At 52.5% G+C, this 18453-nt stretch overlaps 1 protein-coding gene across 3 annotated transcripts in view; it reads left to right on the top strand.

The window, feature by feature from the left end:
* PRIMA1 (proline rich membrane anchor 1) overlaps positions 1-18453 on the top strand; it is a 73634-nt gene that overhangs the window by 51230 nt on the left and 3951 nt on the right. Inside the window, exons 3-4 of one of the 3 annotated variants that reach the window (XR_004184797.1) lie at positions 2718-2847; positions 14120-14290. Coding sequence is in view for 2 of the 3 variants with exons in the window: in XM_031667882.1 (XP_031523742.1) it covers positions 2718-2847; positions 14120-14135 (146 nt within the window). In the remaining variant the exon portion in view is untranslated. Of the gene's footprint in view, positions 1-2717; positions 2848-14119; positions 16003-18453 lie in introns of those variants that run through there. The other 2 variants (XM_031667882.1, XM_021941514.2) reach the window with 2 other exon arrangements.

Here is an 18453-nt window from a genome sequence, read left to right on the forward strand (position 1 = left end):
ACATCCTTGTTAACTTTCTGTCTCGTTGATCTGTCTAATGTTGACAGTGGAGTGTTGAAGTCTCCCATTATTGTGGGAGTCTAAGTCTGGCAATGCGTAACTGACAAAAGCATTCTTTCTTTTTATTTTATTTTATTTTATTTTATTTATTGTTTTTGAATGGAATCTCTGTTCCCCAGGCTGGGCCTTAGCAGAGCTGTCGCAGCCTCACTGCACAGCCTCCACCTCCCGGGTTCAGCGATTCTCCTACCTCAACCTCCCGAGTAGCTGGGATTGCAGAAGCCTGCCACCATGCCCAGGTATTTTTGTGTTTTTAATGAGGCGAGGGTTTCACCATGTTGTGGTCCAGGCTGGTCTCAAACTCCGAGGCTCAGGAGATCCACCTTCCTCGGCCTCCCAAAGTGCTGGGATTACAGGCGTGAACCACCATCAGGAAGCATTTCTGATTCTACTTGGTCTCTGTGACATCTGGGGCTCGCTCCTGGGGACCTTGCATTTGTTACTGGGGTTTTGGTTCACTGGGAAACACATGGTGGCTCCCTGGATCTCCTAATCCAGCTGCAACAAATCAGTAACCGCCCCTTCTTCCCATCTTCTTTCTTCTTTCCACCTTTCTTCACGCTGCACAGAAGGTACAAAGGTACAAGCATTCAGGAAAAACAGATTGGCATGTCCTTCTAAAGTTTATCATACACATACCACACAACCCAGCAGTTCCACTCCTAGATATTTATCCAAGAGAAATAGGAAAATGCGTCTGTACAAAGACTTGTACACAAATGTTTATAGCAGTTCTAGTCACAATAGTCAGAACTGGAAACAACCTAGGTGTTGGGCATCAGGTGAATGGATAAACAAATTGTGGCCGGGCACGGTGGCTCACACCTATAAACCCAGCACTTTGGGAGACCGAGGTGGGCAGATCACCTGAGGCTGGGAGTTCGAGACCAGCCTGACCAACATGGAGAAACCCCGTCCCTACTAAAAATACAAAATTAGTCGGGTGTGGTGACGCATGCCTGTAATCCCAGCTACTCGGGAGGCTGAGGCAGGAGAATCACTTGCACCTGGGAGGCAGAGGTTGCGGTGAGCCATTGCACTCCAGCCTGGGCAACAAGAGCGGAACTTCATCTCAAAAAAAAAAATATTGTGATATGTTCATATAAATACTATTCAGCAATGAAGGAAGGAGCTGCTGAAATACACAGTAACATGGATGAATCTCAAAAACACTATGCTAAATAAAGGAACAAAAAAATACATACTGCGTGACCCCATGTATGTGAATGTCAAAACCAAGCAAATGTAATTGATGATTTTAGAAATCAGAATAGCGGTTGCCCCCAGGGTGGGATTGATTAGAAAGAGGCATAGGGACACTTTCTGGGCTGTTGAAAATATTCTGTGTCATGCAGGAGGTGTGGCTTCCACTGGTGCATGCCTTTGTCAAAGTTCAGAGGATGGTACTTTTAAGATGGGGGGTGCATTTCACTAGATGTAAATTACACTTTGATAAAAATCATAATAATGAAGCCATCCATATTACCTTTTGGGAAGTCATCCCCTGGTTCCTCACTTACTGTTGCACCCCTCAAAGTATCTATTATAGAGTGGACACCAAGTCTGGGGTGTATTTCTGATTCTTTTGCATATCTTCACATCTTGGAGACCTGTCCAAAGTTAATACTGTCTCTCTGTCTGTCCATCCATCCATCCCTCCGTTCCTCCCTCATTATCCCCTTTTCTCTTTTTTTCCCTCTTTTCCCTCTCATTTCCTTCCTTCCTCCCTCCCATTCCTTTTGCAATTCTGGGCACTCCTTTCCAGTTGTGTCTGAGTCTTCCCAGAAGTCCCGGGATGAGGCTGTGTGATGTCTTTGCTTTTCTCAGAGGAAAGTGAACTGGCCTCACTGACACAAGTCCTTCAGGTCCACCCCAACATGGCCTGTGCCAAGGGAGGGAGGACAGGTTCACCCCCAAGGACTCCATGGATTGAGTAACTAAACGAGGGCCCTGTAGCACCAGTGTCCGGTGCCTTGTCAATGACACTTTTCCAAATTTTGCCCCCCCGCCCCGTGCAAACTGACATAGCGGCAAATACCCAGCCCATGGACTGAATCCAAGAAGGGAGAAAGTCTGTGTCTTGCAAGAAATTAGCTTAAGAAATGGACATTGGCAGTCCTCCCTTTCTTTCCTTCCTCCCTCAGCATCCCCTGTGAGCCCTGCTCCCCACCCGCGCCTGCAGAGGAACCAGATTTAGTGCCTCAGCTGAGAGAATGAGATGCTCTGTTATTTTTCATGGGAAATTAGACCTGACCCTGCTGTCAGTTAGCTCATGCAGAGGGAGGATGGATGGCCAGGGGCGCGGCGCTTAGCCCCTGCTCTGAGCACGCCGGGACAGGGATGGAGGCGCATGGAGTCCAGCCTGGCTGGGGGCCAGCCATGATGTCACCTGCCGCAGGGTGGGGGCAGGGATGGCAGGAAAGGTCAGGGAGCCTTCATCCAGGTGATGGATGCCAGTGGACTCCCCATGCCTTTGTTGGTGTCACCCATGATGGTCCCGCCAGTGACCTCCCCACGTCTCTGTTGGTGTCACCCATGATGGTCCCGCCAGTGACCTCCCCACGTCTCTGTTGGTGTCACCCATGATGGTCCCACCTCTGTCACTGGCCATGACCAGCTCATCCAGGGGACACTCAGGCTGCTCCTGTCTCTTTCAGCTCCCAACTCTACCTCTTGCCCCACTGAGGAAAGCTGGTGGTCGGGGCTGGTGATCATCATTGCCGTATGCTGTGCCTCCCTGGTGTTTCTGACTGTGCTTGTCATCATTTGCTACAAAGCCATAAAAAGGTGAGTGCTCACCCACTGCACCCAGCTCCAAGCCGAAGGGAACCCCAGCTGGGCTTGGGGCTCCTACACACATCCTGTATCATTATTTTAAATTATAAAAGTTGTTAAGCATGTAAGAAGCAGAAAGAACATGCAGTGACCTTCCATCTACCCTCACCCCGATTCAACAGTTCATCAAGATTTTGCTGTATTTGCTGCGTCTATTTTATTTTTCCTTTGATCTTTTTCATTGCCGAAATTTTTAAAGTTGATCTCAGAAATAATGTCTCTGTCACTTTAGGGAGTTTGATTCCACAAGCAATTGATTAGCACCAATTATATGTCAGGCCCAGTGCAAGGTGAAAAATACGAAAATGTTGCAAAGCACCAAAGAGTAATAGGAGTTGTTAACAATAGAATTATTTCTAAGGAAGTTTTTAAAACATTTCCTGACTCCCAAAATTAGAGGGCCCACATTAAGAACATTCCTAACACCTAAAATATTTAAGTTTACTCTTTAAATTGGTTGTTCTATGTGATGTCACTTTAGTAATTCAAAAGCAGAAAGTAAAATATCAAGGTAAAAGTCTTAAAACAAGTGCCCGATCAGGCACACAGGGTGGGGGCGTGGAAAGCCAATAGACCAGGAGCATCCTGGTAACGGGGCACAGGAGGGAGGATACCTGGGGGCAGGGCCCGGGCATGGCGGCTCCATGCAGGACAGGCCATGCCCTGGGCATCTGCCACCCAGCCGAGAACCCAAACTCAGAGCCCCCTCTGCCCCAAATGCACATGCTGTGGGGCAGTCTCCAAAAACACTGATAAATAACACAGGCATAACTGTAATCAGCAATACCTCAGCCGGGCACTGGGTTCCTCTCCTCACCAACGTTCTCTTAGTTCATCTCCACCTACATTTTCCCAATCAGCTCCATTTTGCAGAGGAGGGTGAGGTTCTAAGGAATTAAAGAGCTTCCCAGGGTGCACGGCTGGCAAGTAATGGAGTCAGAATTGAACCCAGAACAAAGAGACTCCGAAGCCCAGCCCTGACTACAGCACCGTGTTTCAGGGTTATTGATGAGTTAGACTCCAGTGTTGGGCTAAGAAGAGACCTCGGAGTTCCTGCCTGCCCTTCCTCAGGGATGCGGGAGAGGGGACACTCGGGGTTTGGTGAGGTCTGTCTGTGCTGCTCTGAGGCCAGAAGGACATACAGACAGAAAGGCCCCGTGCTTCAAGACCCTGTCACTCTGGGTAGGGGCCTAGTCTTGAAAACCAAGGTGGAGCCAAGCACAGTGGCTCACGCCTGTAATCCCAGCATTTTGGGAGGCCAAGGTGGGTGGATCACCTGAGGTCAGGAGTTTGAGACCAGCCTGACCAACATGGTAAAACCCCGTCTCTACTAAAAATACAAAAATTAGCAGGTCATGGTGGCGCATGCCTATAATCCCAGCTACTCAGGAGGCTGAGGCAGGAGAATCGCTTGAACCCGGGAGGCGGAGGTTGCAGTGAGCTGAGATTGCACCACTGCACTCCAGGCTACTGGGCGACAGAGCAAGACTCCATCTCAAAAAAAAAAAAGGAAGAAAGAAAACCAAGGTGGATGGTTGGAGTCTCCCAGGGGACATAGCTAATCCAATTCCCACGTGTTTTGTAGGCACCTCCTTTGTGCCAGGCTTGGTGGGCCTGCAAACAGGTAAGACCCAGGCTGTGCCCACAGGCTGCTGCATGAGGCTGTGGGAGGTTTGCTGGCAGCCTGCTGTGGCTGCCTGGAGGAGTCACGGTGCATTCTGATCTGGACTATACAGCATTTGAGCTGAGGGCCTGCTGGAATGGGAGGAGGGTTTTAAGTAGCAGAGCAGGGGAGGCATTCTAGGTCAAGGCCTCTGTGAGGGGAAGCAGCCGGGCACCAGGAAGCCCCTGCGAGGCAGATGAGGCTGGAGGAAGCCATGAGCCTGACTGGGGAGGCCTTTGTCACTAGGCTGAGTGGTGACTTTGCTTGTGACTCTAGACACTAGGAAGTACTGAAGGTTAGCTTCGGTAGCTACTTTTATGGGGGAAGAGTGTGCACCACCAGGCCACGGCTGCCAGTCTCCTTGCAGACACGCTCCACTTCCCCTGGCGGAGGCTCAACATGAATAATCTGTTTAATATAAACTCGTGTCCTTACAAAAGACACCTAAGCCACTTCTGCCTCCCTCCCTGCCCCAAATCTCCCCTGAAGAAATGTGCTACCTGCTTCTACGGGAGGAGGGAAAGAGAACAAAGTCACATGAACAGCTCACTATTGCAGTGGCGACCAGCGTAGCCTGCTGGGCTTTGTTTCAGCTGGGCTGCGGGGCTCCCAGGAAGGGTGTGAGGGGCGTCATCTCAGAGCAGCTAGAGGGGCCTCCTGTCTGTCCCTTTCCACTCTCTCTGAGCTCTTAGCTCCTGGGTCTGTTAGCACCCTGGAAAAAACAGAACTCATCCCAGATGGCTCAGTGGATGGACTTCAGATAATAGGCTTCTTCCAGGGACATGGGTGGGGCTCCACCAGGGCGTGGGCGGGGCTTCTTCCAGGGGTGTGGGTGGGGCTTCTTCCAGTGTTGTGGGTGGGGCTCCTCTGGGGCATGGGCGGGGCTTCCTCCCCCGGTTGGCGAGGATTATTCCAGCGCTTTGGGCAGGCCCAGAGAGCAGATGGGGCCGGTGAGGCACTCAGGGACTTGCAGAGTGGAAGCGGTTAGCACCTCTAGGAAGACAGACGAGCGGGAAACTAGTGCTATGGGAACCTCGTGAGAGACTCGCACTTAGGAGAAGGGCCGCCTAGCAGAGCTGAGGTTGGAACTGTCAGAGAAGCAGCCCCAAAACAGGGAGGAAGGGGGAAGAAAGGCTCCCAGCGGCTCTCCACGCTTAGGTTTACCGTGGGTGCCTCCCACTGGCCCAACCCAAGAAGCAGGGGAATCAGGACACACAGTCAGTAAGGTCAGCCTCCCGGGAGCACAGGGCAGAAAGCCGGTGAAGCAGGCAGGTGGGGTGTAAGCGGACGCTCTGCTGCACGGTCCCTTTGCTGCCCCGCACCAGGCTTTGCATCATCTCTGGACCAAGACCTGGGGACACCGAGGAACAGGACCCAGCCCTTTGACCTCGAGGTCTTCATAATCCAGGGAGAGCATCCCTGGTGCAGCAGATATTTAATGACAAGAGGGGACTGTGCTCACTGCAGGTGAAGGCAGAAATAGAGCCCAATGCTACCAGAACCCACCTAGAAGGAGGCTAGGGAGGAGGCCTAACCCCTTGGTGGAGAGAGAAGAAGGCAGCAGAAGCTGCAACCCTGCCTACAGAGCAAAGTGCTCCCCACTGCCCCCCAGGCGCTGACCTCAGCTGGGCTGTGAGAGAGAGCATCCTCACTCAGGCCAGCTGCCTGTCCGCATTTCTCTCCAGCCAAGTGGAGGATTTCTTGCTCACGGCCAATTGTTTTTGGTCAATAATTCATCTGAAACATGCCTTTTCTCTCAGGAAACAAAAGTATCTCATGTCACTGCAAAACCATTAAAAGGAAAATTTAGTGATAAACCCTACTCTTTTTTTTTTTTTTTTTTTTTTTTAACTCTCATACCCTCGAGTCCTAGGGATTTCCAAGAGATCTTTGTAAATGGCCCCAACACAGCCTTTCAGAGCCAGGTTGCCGAGAGGATGTTTCTAGAATCGGGTAGGTCAGGGAGAAGGTGACTCTGGAGATGCCTTGGCACCTGGGGGTGTCAGCTGCTGGGACACGGGCCTTGGCAGGGACGGGCAGACACCGAGGGCTGAGTTGCAGTTGTAGAAGGCGCACCCCGCAGGGCTCTCACATCTGTGTCCAAGGCCTGGCTGAAAGGGGGCTGGACCTTGGCAGGAGGAAGTCTCACTAGCACTTGCTAGACACAGATTAGGTGAATTAACGCTTCCTCCTGTGACTCAGCAAATCTTCACCAAGTCCCACCTGTGCACTGGGTAGATTGTGCTCAGGGAACCTCCAGGCTGGGGGAGTTCAGAGGAGGGACACCTTGCCCAGACCTGGTAGCCAGTGGGGGTTGGGGAGGGGTTTCTTAAAGAGGTGCATTAGCCAGGCCAGGGGACTGTTTACTTGAATTTGCATGAGCATGAGCAGTGGCCCCCAACTCTGCTGTTGATGACCCCGGACTCCAGAGGGGGTTCCCAGCCATGGGGAGCCCATGCAACATGCACTTTGGTGGCTTCATTGCCCTGGGCTTGTTGTGAACAAGCCTCTTTATCTACAGCCGCATGGAGAGCAGGCCCCAGAGCCCTTGGGTGCTGTGTACCCCCGTGCCTGGCACCTGGGCACCCTCCCACCCCTAGGCCTGACGGGCACGTTTCTGACAGCAGGACAGCCTGATTTGTTAAAAGAGCCTAGAACTGGGAGTCAAGTCCCAGGCCTGTTCCCGTTCCCACCCCCAGCCCAGCTGGGCTCAGCCGGGCTCAGCAGGTATCACTTCCCTCTGTGGCCTCCGTTTTCCCTCTCTGAAATGACAGTCTCCGAGCAGCCTTTTGTCTGCCTGTCCTGGATTGCAGGGGGACCATCGCTACTCGGGCATTCAGCCACTTGGATGTATAAATGCTAATCACTGTGCCCGCCAGAGCTGGGCCAGGTGCCAGGACCAGGTGCCAGGCACTGAGCTACAGGAGTGGGCACCACCGGCACAGTCCCTGCCCACACTGCACATACCTTTTTGGGGGAAGAAGTGGGCATTAATCAGACCAGACTGCCCCCAAAGAACTGTGGATCACAATCAGAGGAGAGGCAGAAGAGCAGAGACAACACGAGTGTCCATCCAGGGCAGCAGACAAACTTAAAACAAGGGATAACCACAGAAAGTAATCAAGATAAAGCTCCAAGGGGCAAGGTACCCGCTGCCCGAGTAGACCTCAGATTCCAGCTGGGGGAGCCTCACAGGCCTGTGCACTTGCAGGGATGAGGCTATTTTTCTGGGGTGGTATTTACAGCTTCTCTGACAGCCACACCCTTCACTCAGAGAAGAGCTCCTGTGTTGAGGGGAGATGATGCTCACTCCCTCCACAGAGACACGCCCACACCGGCACAGGAAAAGCACCTTGCCTCCATTGGCCATCCATGGCGTGGGTCTGTTCTCAATTGCCATGAAGCCATTGGACAGACATTTCCCTCTCACAGGTATAATTGGCAGAAAGACCAATACAAGGCTGCAGTACGATTTGGCTGACCCTGCAGACGTTAACTGCTAACCTTAAATAAGCGTGCTGCCTCCTGGACGTGGGCTTGAGTGTGCGTGAATGTGCCTAAGCATCGCTTCTTGCTGGGCTCTGGCCCTCATCAGCTGTTTGTGGTTGAGCCACTTTCAGTAGAATAAGCACTTTTGAATGCTCAAGTCTTTTTGATGGTGCCTTAGAAAACCCATTGACTGGCACAGGACTGTTTAGTGTTGATCCATTTATTGAGCACCTACTGTGTGCTAGGAACTAAGCACAAGGGATGCAGAAGAAACAAGACAGTCCCTGTTCTCCTCCTGCTGGAGGAGGCAGATTAAGCACACACACCAGCAAATTAATAAATGAGGTGATCTTAAAGACTACAATGAGAGAAAAATACAGGGTAATGGGGAAGAGAAGGAGAAAGGAGCGAAGGTTGCATCCTCTCCAAAGAGTTAGGCATGTTGTGCATGCCTTTTGAGACAGCTTAATCACTAGAAAGTATGGCTAGGGCATTGCACATTTATTCCCTCCTTTTAATTTAGTTTTAATTTTTATCAAAGGAATACATATAGATACTATGGTTTAAAATGTCAAATGTGCTCCCAAGGCTGTTAAGAAAGACAGCAGCCCCCTGTCTCTTCCCCCAAGTCTCATTCTTGAAAGGCAACCGCTTTCAACAGTTAGCTGTTTCTTCTGATATTTCTCTCCATATGCTAAGTGATGTGTATACTGCTATTTAAATTTTCTTTCCATTTTAAGCACTGTCTATTACTTTCTGCTATGGAAGATACCAAGGCCAGCACCCTTGCAGTACAGACATACAACATACTTCCCCTCTTCTCATTCTCCACCTAGAATGGGGTTCAGTATGGGATTCTGTGCCTATTCAGTGCTTACCTTAGTGTAACAAAGAACATATTGTGCATAGCTGAGCCACATAGTGTACTATGCTGTTTCCTTTCCTGGGGTTAACAATGCCTCCTCTCAACACAGTGCATTTTTGTCCTGGGGGCTCCGTGCTCCTCTCCGGGTGGACTGTGGGTCTCTGAGCCTGTTGCACAGTTGTCACCCTACAATAGTTCTCTCCAGCACCCTTCCAAGCTGGATGATCCCAACACGGCTCCTCCCTGGGAACCTGCTACCCTCAGCTCTCTCCCTCTCCAACTCCAGTCCCTCATCTCCTTAGCTTGATTCTTCCATGGATATTTTTCCCAAGATCTTTCCTGGATCATAGACTCAATAGAAAGTTAATCAGTGAAATTAGTTTTCTTTTCAGAATTTACACTCTTTTTGGAGCATTGGGATAGCCCAGAGAAAGGTTAGTTCTTACTGAATGTGTGGCATATAAAGAAGATCTGGTTACCTGGGGCACCTGGAATGCCAGGGAGGGGTGGAAATGAGTTTCCTATGGAGTCTGAGCCAGAATGCACCTTCATGGTCAAGGGCCAATCCCTTGTTTTACTGATGTGGGAACTGAGGCCTTGGTGGGGAGAGAAGTAGTTCAGGTTCCAGAGGTTTCCTGCCCTCCTCCTGGCTCATTGAGCACTCCCGGAGCACTCTCTGGTCAGTGTCCTTCCCCTCACTTCTTCCGGTTGAGTCCTTACTGTTCCTCCCTGGAGTCCCAACTCAAATGCCACCTCCTCTGAGATGTCATCCTGGACGAGTATAGAGCTCTCTCTTCCCTGTCCAACTGCTAGAGTCATAGCTCTCCCTGAATTTACAATTCTGCTTTCTGCTGTAGGTAGGTGTATGTCAGTTTTCGTGTGCCCACACACTTGCGTATGAGTGGTTGTGCGCACACACGGTAGATGGGGATTGGTCATCTCGTCTTACTCATCTCTCTCCCGATGGTGCCTGGCACAATGCCTGGCACATAGTAACTGTTCAGTGGTGGTTTCTGTGGTGTGAATGGAGGCTTGTTCCCACAGACTTGCCAGAGTTCACCTTTTAAACTGACAAACTCTATTTAGAATTGCAGTAAACTCATTTTTTTTTTCTCTATCTGGATGAGTGAAATAGTCTGCTTTTGGTGTAAATAGCATGCACCCAATTTTAAGTGTTGGGCCTTACCCCTTCACCAGTTTCAGTTTCCCCAGCCCCCTGCCATTCCTGCCCCCGCCCTCCCAGCCCCATTTCTTCAGTATGCCTCCTGCCATTCTCTCCCTTCTCCATACTCCAGCTCAAGTGTAAGTACCCTGACTCAGTGGTCCCCTCTCCAAGCTTCGGAGTAGCACAGCCTCCCTCCCACCTGTGCATGACACACTCCCAGGCTGTGAACGCTGTGGAGCAGCCCTGCCATCTTCCTCCTCTTCTTCCTCCCTGCAGGACACACCTACTGTGCCAGGTGCCAACCCAGCCCTCTCTCCCTTGTTGCCTGATCTGGCCTTCAGCTGATCTGCAGAGTCAGGGCCAAAGGAGGGGGAAGGGGAAGAAAAGGTGGGCCAGGCCCAGAGGCCAGCAGTGAGGACCAGGAATCAGGACAGGAGTGGAAGCACTTCATCCACCCTCAACTCACCACAAACTTCCAGGAGCAAGAAATTCACCTTGAATGCATCTTGGTGCATTCCTGGGGCCCTGAGACGGGGTCTATCTCATGGGCCAAAGCCTTTTGACCAGGTGGAGTCTCAATGCCGTTCCCATCTTTCACCTCTCCTGCTGTTCATATGCATACGTGTAGCAACACTCCCTTCTCCCCACTGCCCCAAACCCAACCCAGAATCACCACGCCTGGTTGTACTGTGAGTCAGGTCAAAGTTAGTATACTCCAAGGAAGGGCCTCTTTAGGGCAAGTGCTGAGCATTGATGCATGGCCTTGGCTGCTCAGAGACCATCCGGCATCCTTTGGAACCTGGGCTGGATTCAAGGAGCTGGCACCTGTGCTTAGTCCAGAATCAAGATTCAATCTTCTGACTCCTTAGCCAGTGTGGCTTCCCTTGGGCCTGACTGCCACCTTCTACGCTGTCTTGGGCTTGGCTCTTTGGAGTCCCAGAAGCTGCAGTGTCCTCACCATCACACCCACATCCTCCATCCAGGAAGAGATCAGGCCAGCACGGGGCAGGAGCACGAGGTCCTGACCTGCCCTGGGCTGAGATGCTTCTTAGGACTTATTTGTCCCCCCATAAAGACCGATCTTCCATGATGGGTGATAAAAATCCCATCCTGCTGTGTGAGGCAGGCAGCAGGGAGGAGCCTGCTTCATCTGCTGACATCCTTGGTGTGGGGGGCATGGAGCCCAGGCCTCCGTGCACTGTGGACAGTCATGGACAGAAGGCTCAGCAGATTGAGGGTGTGCCCAGGGCCAGCTGGTGGGAGACCCAGACGGATCCCTGCTTCTTGGGGCCTTTTTCTTTTGTCATCAAGAAATTCATGCCTCTCTGGACTCATCTCTCCAGACATGCTGGGTCAAGGTCATGGGGCAGGGTGAGGGTAAATGGGAACCCCCATTTAAGAAGTCCTCAGATGATGACCACTGCAGTCAGGATAAGACCCAGACACCTTGCACCTGCCAGCTGCATCCTGCAGGGGCTGGCTCCTGCCCCACCTCTCCTGCTGGTGTTTTTCTCCTCCTCGCCGCCCTCGCTCAGGACTCTCCAGCTGCACGGGCCTCCATCCTGGCTCTGTCCCACTCCTTTCATGACAGGGTCCTTCTCACCCCCTGGACCTCGCTGACCTGTCAGCCTACCAGGCCTCCCGCTATTCTCTCCCTCAACCCCTGGTTCTTTGCTGTCTTAATTCCTCTCCTAATTTGCTGCAATCTGTTCATTTGTGTACTGCTGGTCAGATGACTGCCAACCTGGTACCAGGTCAAGGCCAGCGTCCTTGGGCCATATGAGTCCGTTTTGTGCACTCAAATGAGCCAAACCCACAGGACCCTGAAGGTGGAGCCACCTGTGGAGGAATCTTGCCCGTGAAGAGAGGTGCCCTGTGCCTGAGGTTGGGAAGTCCGGGGAGGGGGATGCACCACTGAGGTAGATACCCCCTCAACCTCCTTGTTTGCTTCAGGAGCCCCTGAAGCAGTGCTGGGCATTTCTGTAGTGCCCATGGTGACCAGGCTGGGCTGGGCTGGCTCAGGACAGCTGAGAAGCATAGGATTCAGGGGAGCCCTGGTGGGGCATGACCGCCCAGGAGATCAGGGCAGGTCTCTCCTGGAAACCCGGCCTCTAGGAAGAACAGATGGCTTTGAGTATTCCCATGATCAGTGACAGCAAGACAAGGTGAAGGAGGTTTCGTGACCTGGGGCTGGTGTCCAAAGGCATGCCCATATGTGTCTGCCTGTGCCCACCTGTTCTGTATAAAACCCTCACCAGACCTCAGCCAAAGGCCCCTCTGCCCAGAGGTGTTCCCCAGCCCCCTCATCCCCAGCACAGAGGCGGGTGGCAGGGAGGCATTGTCACTGGAGTTTGAGGGAGGCAGGTGCCCAGACCCCCAGTGAGACAGACACCATCTGGGCCGCTTCTGCCCACAGAATCCCCCGCAGGATCTCCATCCCCCAGCATGATTCTGGCATCTCGGCGACTTGAAGGACAGTCACCGAGGCCTGAGCTACCTTGGAGGTCCCCTGTCCAGGGCTCTGTGCGTTACCCTGCAATCCTTTCTTCAGCATCCGAGCTGGGAAGGGCTCGGCCCTAGAACAAATCCCAGGCTGCAAGCGGTGCTCAAGGGGAGAGAGGGTCACACCTGTGAGAAGGCCCTCCCCCGGCGGAGCTCTCTCTGCTCTCTCAGCTCCCAGGGGAGGATGCAAGCATGAGAAATGCACAGACGCCAGTTCCGCCACAGCTCAGCGGAGGCGGCCAGACAGGTGATCCCAGGGGATGGCCCAGACAGTGGGTCCCACTGGCTGTGAGGACGCTCGTCTGCCGCATGCCTGTCTCCCACCTCCTGGGCGATGGAGGCTGGACGTGGGGCTGCTGCTTCTCATGGTGGCACCCTCGAGGCTCAGAAAGGCGTTTTTCAGCTTCTTGACCCAGGTTCGGGGAAGTCCGAGGTCTACAGAGGAGTCTTATCATGGAACGCTGCGTGTGTGTGTATATGAATGTGGGGATATATGTATATAGGCATGTGCATGCATACGTGTATTCATATGTATGTGTGTACGCATATGCACGTGTGCATGCATATGTGTGTAGGGACGAGTGTGTATGTGTATATATTGTGCATGTGGATTTGTGCATATGTACGTGTGTCTGCATGTATGTGTATATTTGTCTGTGTGTGCATGTATATGTGTGTAGGTACATTTTTGTATGAGTTTGTGCATATGTACATGTATCTGTGTATGTGTATACTAGTTGTATGTGTGTGGATTTGTGCATATGTACATGTGTCTATGTGTATATTATATAGGTGTATGTTTGCGTACGTGTGTGTGTCTATTTGTGTGTGTGTGTGGATTTGTGCATGTGTACATGTGTCTATGTGTATGTGCCTGTGTGTGTGTGCATATACGTGTGTGTGTAGGTACATGTTTGTATGGGTTTGTGCATATGTACATGTGTCTGTGTATATTGTACGTGTGTGTTTGTGTACGTGTGTATGTGTGGATTCGTGCATGTGTACCTGTGTCTATGTATATGTGCCTGTGTGTGTTATGCAGGTTCATGTGTATGTATGGGCGTGGGGGGTGTCAAGGGTGGGCAGTTGGGGGGATGAACGCCTTCATAAGAGGTGAGTCGGGAACCTTTAACTTTTACTTCTCCCAGGGGCGCATGAGGCAGGAAGAGAGCCTCCCTTCTCAGACTCCCAGAGCTGTTCTTTGCCTCCATCTCTTCCATCCCCACAGAGCAGCAGGCTGAGGGGGAGGCTGTCACATCATGGTCAGCGGGGCCTAAGGGGGGTACCTGGGTCCCGGCCCTCCTTGCCCAGGCCAGAGATGCTGGTGGAGGCATGGTTTCTGCAGGGGCCCCTCGTGGCTGCTGGCATGTGCGACTGGAGCTGTCCGCATGGCACTCTGAGCAGGGAATATGGGGACCTGCTGCCCTCCAAGCCCAGGGCAGGGGACAAGAAGTCTCAAGGTGGCAGAGCCCACCCTCCTACAGGCAGGACTCCTGGGTGCCGCCAAGGAAGTCTCACTAACCTCTCTCTTGGTTTCCAGGAACCATGCCATTTAGGGAGCCCTCTGTGGCCATCTCTGCCTGGACCCGGGTGGAAATGTCTCTTCTTGGTTTAGTGAGACCAGCCTCAGCTGACTCACAGAGCTGCAGAGTCAGGCTGGGTCCTAACAACTCTCTCTAGCATTTCGGGAGCCCCACGGGGCACGCGTTAGGTAGGAAGTCTGTGCAGACTGGAGAACCTTGGCTGTTGCCAGTCAGTGGGGCCAGCTACCTGCTGACACCTTTTCCCCAGCAGTACTGAGAGCTAACAAACATTTATGGAGCACTTACGGTATGCCAGACGCTTGTCTAAGTGCTTGACATGGACTAACGCATTTAATCCTCCCAACAAACCTAAGAAATGGACACCACTATTGTGCTCATTTCAAAGACAAGAAACTGAGGCATAGAGAGGCTATGTAGCTCGCCTAAGGTCACACGGCCAGAAAGTGGTGGGGTAAGGGTTTACCGAGCCTTGGCATCTGCCTCTTAGCACTTCCGCAGTGTCACCCTGAAGTGCCGTGCTTGGTGGAAGGGTGCAGAGCTGGAGCCATCTTCTGCTCTAGGGGAACACCCAACTTCCTTGGGGCTCCAGTGAATCCCAGAAAGGCTTTGGGAGCAACAGTCCAGACATCAGAGTGGTTGCGGACTCACTTCTGGTGGCAGGAGGGGAACGGATCATGGCCACTTCTCAGGAGAGCCCTCGGCTGCCACGCTCTCCCACCACCATACACAGGCTCCCGAATGCTCCTGTCTGGGGCCCGTACCTGCCACAGGTGCCTTCTTTGCCAGAAAGAGCCCCTGCCAAGCCCCCGGCCTGTTTCCCGTCTGGGAAACTGGCTGAGCAGCTGAGAAGGCTCTGGGCCCCCTTCTCACCCTGCCTCCCAGGATCCTCCTGCCAGACTCGCTTCCTGCTTAGCTCTTCCAAGCCACCTCTTCCCCGGCGCCTGCGAGGACGAAGGGGTCTCACAGACGACAGGATGACTCTAGAACTCTCTGCTTGCCTCCTGCCAGTAGAAATCCTGCTGACCTCCTCCCCTTCCCCTAAAAAGGGTGGAAACCTTGAGCCCTCCAGGTTGAGTCATTTCTAAGGGAGCTCCAAGCCGCCGTCTTCATTTCTTCATTATCCACCCTAGAAGGCCCTTAAGCCACATCTCCCATGATCTGGACCTGTTGCAATTGTTTTTATTTTAGCCCTAAGCCCAATGTGTAATATCTATTAAGGAGCATGCAGTGTGGGCTTGGGCCCAGACTCTTTTTTGCCTGTTAATATTTTCTGGAATCCTGATGCGGATGTCCTTTCTTCCCCTCATGTATTCATGATACATTTATCCCACTTGAGTCCATCAGCGGCCTCACTGGGGGAGCACAGGATCTCACTGTAAGAAGATGCCACCGCCACTAATTGTCCAGGACATGCGGATTTCATGGAGTCAGAAGTCAGGCACACCTGGCAACATCAGAGCTGCTTAAGGCTCCCTGGAAAGGGGTGGGTAGGACAGGAATGGGGATGAAGGGGACAGAGGGAGCAAAAGGCCCAGGGCAGAGCTTGGCTACAGAGTCCATCATTTCCCATGGATCCCGACATAAACAAGGTAGCACAGCTGAGGCCTGTAAACAGAGAGTATCTGTTAGCATCTACATAAATGGGGTTCTCAGATTCATATGTGGGATATGCTGAGTTAAAGGAAAAGGAGACAGGCTTCTTGGAGGACTCTGCAGAATCTCTAAGAGGAGAGTGGAAGAAGGCTTTCCCAAGTTGATGAGATCCCAGAGCTCATAGGGGAATACCTGCTGGGAATGCTGATTAAATGGGAAGATGCTGGCACTTTGGGAGGCCGAGACAGGAGGATCGCTTGAGGCCAGGAGTTCAAGAACAGCCTGGGCAACATAGCAAGACCCTGTGTCTACAAAAAAATTAAAAATTAGCCAGGCTTGGTGGCACACGCCTGTAGTCCCAGCTACTCAGGAGGCTAAAGCTGGAGGATCGCTTGAGCTCAGGAGTTCAAGGTTGCAGTGAGCTGTGATGATGCCACTGCACTGTAGCCTAGGCAACAGAGCAAGACCCCATCTCCAAAATAATAATAATAATAATAATAATAATAATAGGAAGATAAATGTCTGGCCAAGACACAGTGTTAGTGGGTGGTGGCCCAGGCCCCATCACAAACCAGATGAGCATCCTTGGGCAAGTTAAGCCCTCCCTAAGCCTCAGTTTCCCCATGAAATGAATCTCTTACTCCAGGCCTAGCTTCTTCAGGTGACCACTGAGAGAAGGGACAAGGAAATCTCTGTGACTGACAGTGCTTTGCACAAAGCATGATGCACTGTGGGAGGAATTGTGGGTTTGCCTCTTGCATTCCTAGAAGAAGCTGCGGTGGCTGGGCTTGACCACCTGGAGTGAGTGCACTTGACTCGCTTAGCAGATGTTTTGAGCTACTTCTGCTGCAAGAGAAAAGGGAACAGTTCACTACCAGACTGATCTCGGTGTGTAGTCTCTGAGTAGGCCTGATCATTCTTCACATGAACTGCTAATGATCCCCTCACAGACCCTGCCTTCCCTGAACTCACTCAGTTATGGCTTTGTCCTGGAGACATGGAGCTGATCACCAGGCACCAGCTCTTCTGACTATGGCTCTGGGGAGGCTCTGGGGACTTTTGAAAAGGCAGAAGCAATCAACTCCTGGGCCTATGACAATGACCGTAAATGTCCATTCTGGACAACTCCCAGCAAGGGCAGATCCAGGCTCAACCTTGGCACCCCTGGGAACCCTGGAGGGGGCTGGGCTACTGCCCCGTGGGGATGAGATAGCAGAATTGTGGCATGGAATTGGGCTACAGAGAGCATGTGGCTTAGACCAGGAGGATACAGATACTCAGGCTGGGGGCCAGAGCCCTGCTGAACAGCTTGAGGGAGGGAGGAAGTGAGAGTTGAGCCAGGCCCAAAAGTACACCATAATTTCAAAACCCCAGCAAATGAGCAAGAGCCTTCTCGGAGCCTCACTCCTAGCCTTCCTGATCCCTTATATGCATAGGAAATGCATAGGAAAAAAACGCTTTGGGGATTAAGGGCCCTCTGGAATGAGCTTCAAATGGCTCAATTTAAAGTGTTCAAGAACCACTGGTGTGTACTAATTTAGTGTAGACATTCACCACCATCATCACTACCACCATTGCCATTACCATCACTGTCATTGCCGCCCCCATCATCATTACCACTATCACCATCACCACCACCATTGCCATCTCCATCACCACCACCAATACCACCTCCATCATCATAACCACTATCACTATCACTACCAATATGACCTTCACTACCATCATCACCTCCATCACCACTACTGTCAACCCAACCATCACCACCACCATTACCCAAACCATCACTATCATCATTACCATCATCTTCACCCCATCATCATGACCACTATCACCATCACCACCACCACTGCCATCACCACCACCAATACCACCTCCACCACCATCATAACCATGATCACAATCACCACCACCATGATGACCTTCTCCACCATCATCACCTCCATCACCAGTATCACCATCATCACTGTCAGTGTGTCCTGCCGTTACTAATAAATCACTGTCCGCCGCCGTTAATTGGCGTCATCAGTTAAACGCCGCAAATCGCCATTCGTTATCCACCACCGCCAGAATGCATCGTCCGCCACCGCCGCCATTGCCATCCGCCACCACCACCATTACCACCAGCATCACCACTACCACCACCACCATTGCTTTCGGCATCCGCCGCCACCACCATTGCCAGCATCCGCCTTCCTGCCACCGCCCTTTGCCTCCGGCGTCCGCCATTGCCGCCGGCAGTCCGCCGCCACCGCCATTCTGCCAGGCGTCACCACCGCCTGCGTTACTCCGGCATCCGCCACCGCCGCCGCCGCCGTTGCCATGGCGTCCGCCACTGCCACCGCCGCCGCCATTGCCGCCAGCGTCATGCACTGCCACTTAACCGTTGCCGCCGGCGTCACCGCTTCCTGCACCTGCATTGCCAGCGTCGCCACCGCCACCGTTGCCGCCAGCCGTCATACTTCCGCCGCCGTTACCGGCGATCCGCCGCCGCCGTTATAATCCGCCACTCTTTCGCCCGTTCGCCGCCAGGCGATCGCCTGCACCAAACCCGATACCGTTATCCAGCGTCCGCCACCGGCATCCGCCACTATACCGTTATCGGCGTCGCCATGCGCCGCCGTTGCCGCCAGCGTCGCCATAACAACGTTACCAGTAAATCCGCCACTGCTTAACCCCATTGCCGCCAATGCGTCTTCACCGCCACCACCGCCGCCGTTGCCGCCGACGTCATGCA

The sequence above is a fragment of the Papio anubis genome, chromosome 7 (assembly GCF_008728515.1).
Source record: "Papio anubis isolate 15944 chromosome 7, Panubis1.0, whole genome shotgun sequence".
NCBI classification, from domain to species: Eukaryota; Metazoa; Chordata; class Mammalia; order Primates; family Cercopithecidae; genus Papio; species Papio anubis.